The following is a 2,691-nucleotide window of genomic DNA, read 5'->3' as shown; positions in this document are numbered from 1 at the left end:
GCTGAGGCAGGAGAATAGCACGAACCCAGGAGGCAGAGCTTGCAGTGAGCCGAGATTGCACCACGGCACTCCAGCCTGGGCGACAGAGGGAGACTCCATCTCAAAAACAGTAATAATAATAATAATAATAATAATAAAACATCACAGAAAAGACAGGAAGGAAACACAACCCATAAACGACAGGGTCACCAGCAATTCTCTTTAATGCTCTTTTCCTTCTAAAAGCTTTGGCAAAGTCCAGTTTATTTTCACAGTAAATAGATTAGCTTTTAAGAAAATGCACTATCTAGCAAGATTGTAGCAAAGTGTGTTTGTGCAAACAGGTGGTGCAGAGACAGAGGGGCGGACCTTGTGGGCAGCCTGAGGCCCATCCCAGCTCATGGGCCATGCACAGAGGGGAGCACCTCAGTGTTTTCAGCCAAGAGAACACAAGTCTCAGGATCCATGTGGCTCCCTCAGGCCCTGGACCCAGGCCGGCAGGACACCCTTGACAACGGGGCAGGGGACATCTCAGTATCTTGTCTGCACCCGCACCACCTGCGTGGCACCTGGCCCTCAGACACCTGCATGGCAGCTCCACGGGCCAGGCCCACTGTCCAGTTGCTCCTGCCCTGGAGTTGGGACCATGGGGAGGGAGAGTGCTGAGTGTCCGGAGGAGGGGCTGGGCTGCAGGCATTGCTGGTTCAGACTGGTGCTCTCCACCTGGCTGTGAGGCGGAGGGAAGCAGCGGCCGGAAGAATCCTGCAGAAGTTCCAGAACTTAGGAGCCGGCTGAGGACGGCTTCCCCCTAAAACAACTCGGCTGCCTCAGCCACCCAGCACCTGCCAGAAATGCCAACAGAGGCCGAGCCCACTACAGAAGAGCAAGCGCCCCAGCGCCCGCCTCCTGCCTAGCCCCACGGAGCAACACCCACGTGTGGACAGGCTGGTGCAGGGCCGGCAGGATGGGGACCAAGGAGACGCCAGCCCCGTGGGTCCCGCAGAGACCTGCCCATGCAGCGACCAACGTCCAAGGACAAAGGTGACCCCAAGAAGCGGGAGCGGCACCTCACCTAGAGCTTAGAAGAGAAGGATGCGAAATCCGCCAGCCCTTTGACATCGTTTGGGAACGTCAACCATGCCCCGCCATCGGCCACCAGCACAGCCCCCGTCACATAGGAAGCCAGAGGGCTGGCCAGGTAGAGCACGCTGTGGGCAATCTCGGTCTTGTTCCCCAGCCTCTGCAGTGGGCTCACAGTGACCTTGGTGCTCAGGCTGGCCTGGGGGCCACCTGCAGGGTAGCAGAAGGCTTAGGCCCCATGGGCCCCAAGACCCAGCACCCTCCCCTCTCCCCCAGCTCGTTCCCTGAGAGGCATCTGGGAACAGCAAGATGTCCCCAAGGACATCAGTGTCCCCAAGGCCTAGCATGGAGCAGGATCAGGCCAGACACCGAACATAGTTGCCACCATGGAACCAGCACAGGGCTTTTCTTTCTTTTCTTTTTTTTTTGAGATGGAGTCTTGCTCTGTCGCCCAGGCTGGAGCGCAGTGACGCGATCTCCACTCACTGCAAGCTCCGCCTCCCGGGTTCATGCCATTCTCCTGCCTCAACCTCCCGAGTAGCTGGGACTACAGGCGCCCGCCACCTCGCCCGGCTAGTTTTTTGTATTTTTTTAGTAGAGACGGGGTTTCACCGTGTTAGCCAGGATGGTCTCGATCTCCTGACCGCGTGATCCGCCCGTCTCGGCCTCCCAAAGTGCTGGGATTACAGGCGTGAGGGCTTTCAACATACCCCCTGCCAAGGTTCTGGAAGCTTCCATGGGTACCCTGTGCCCCAGGGGAGGATGTGTGGGAGGCCTGGGCTCCCTGAGAGCCGTACCCAGTCGCCGGAGCCCCTCTGTGCCACTGATGGGGCCAGGGGCGAGGCTGTTCACGCGGATGTTCTGGGGACCCCACTCCACAGCCAAGTGCCGTGTCATCGCGTCTGCACCGGAGAAAGTTGGATATGAAGGGGCCGCTCTGCCCTCTGCGGGGGTCAGGGCCAAGGCCAGGCCTCGCTGCCTGAAGCTGGGCTCAGCTTCACGTGGAGACTGCTGGCTTCCTGGGATGGAAGCAGAGGGCCCAGTGGGAACTCAGGTGGGCAGACCTGGGCAGGGGGGTTCATACCCACAGCAGCCTTGGCAGAGCCTGCATGCACCTGGAGCGCCTGCCCCCGGTTCCCCAGGGTGGCAGTGATGTTCACGATCACCCCTCCATGGTCCTGCAACACACAAGGCCTGAGGCAGTGAGTGGGCGGCCGTAAGGGGGAGGCCGCGTGGCGGTGGATGGCGGCTGTAAAGGGGAGGCCGCGGGGCAGTGGGCGGGCAGCCGTAAGGGGGAGGCCGCGGGGCAGTGGGCGGGCAGCCGTAAGGGGGAGGCCGCGGGGCAGTGGGCGGGCAGCCGTAAGGGGGAGGCCGCGGGGCGGTGGGCGGGCGGCCATAAAGGGGAGGCCCCCGCCGGGAGGGCGCCCACCCGGAAGAACTTCTCATAGAGCACGCGAGACACATTGAAGGTGCCGCTGGTGTCGATGTCCATCACGGTCTTGAAGGCGTTGAAGGACAAGGCACCGGCGGGGCACAAGAAGTTCCCAGCAGCACCTGCAGAGTGGGAGACCGCAGGAGCTGCTGGAGCCTGGGGAGAGGGATGCCAGCTGGGCGGTGGCCAGGTGGGTGGAG

At 61.5% G+C, this 2,691-nt stretch overlaps 1 protein-coding gene across 1 annotated transcript in view; it reads right to left on the bottom strand.

Moving 5' to 3' along the window:
* Positions 1-534: 534 nt before the first annotated feature.
* DECR2 (2,4-dienoyl CoA reductase 2, peroxisomal) overlaps positions 535-2,691 on the bottom strand; it is a 10,432-nt gene continuing 8,275 nt past the window's right edge. Inside the window, exons 5-9 of the mRNA XM_011960092.1 lie at positions 2,489-2,613; positions 2,144-2,237; positions 1,857-1,961; positions 1,052-1,269; positions 535-741 (exon numbers count right to left, since the gene is read on the bottom strand). Coding sequence (XP_011815482.1) covers positions 1,052-1,269; positions 1,857-1,961; positions 2,144-2,237; positions 2,489-2,613 — 542 coding nt within the window. The 3' untranslated portion in view covers positions 535-741. The remainder of the gene's footprint in view (positions 742-1,051; positions 1,270-1,856; positions 1,962-2,143; positions 2,238-2,488; positions 2,614-2,691) is intronic.

Source organism: Colobus angolensis, unplaced genomic scaffold, assembly GCF_000951035.1.
Source record: "Colobus angolensis palliatus isolate OR3802 unplaced genomic scaffold, Cang.pa_1.0 Scaffold502, whole genome shotgun sequence".
Classification (NCBI taxonomy): Eukaryota; Metazoa; Chordata; class Mammalia; order Primates; family Cercopithecidae; genus Colobus; species Colobus angolensis.
The sequence above is the reverse complement of the archived record's forward strand: the minus strand, read 5'-3'. Positions and strand labels throughout refer to the sequence as shown.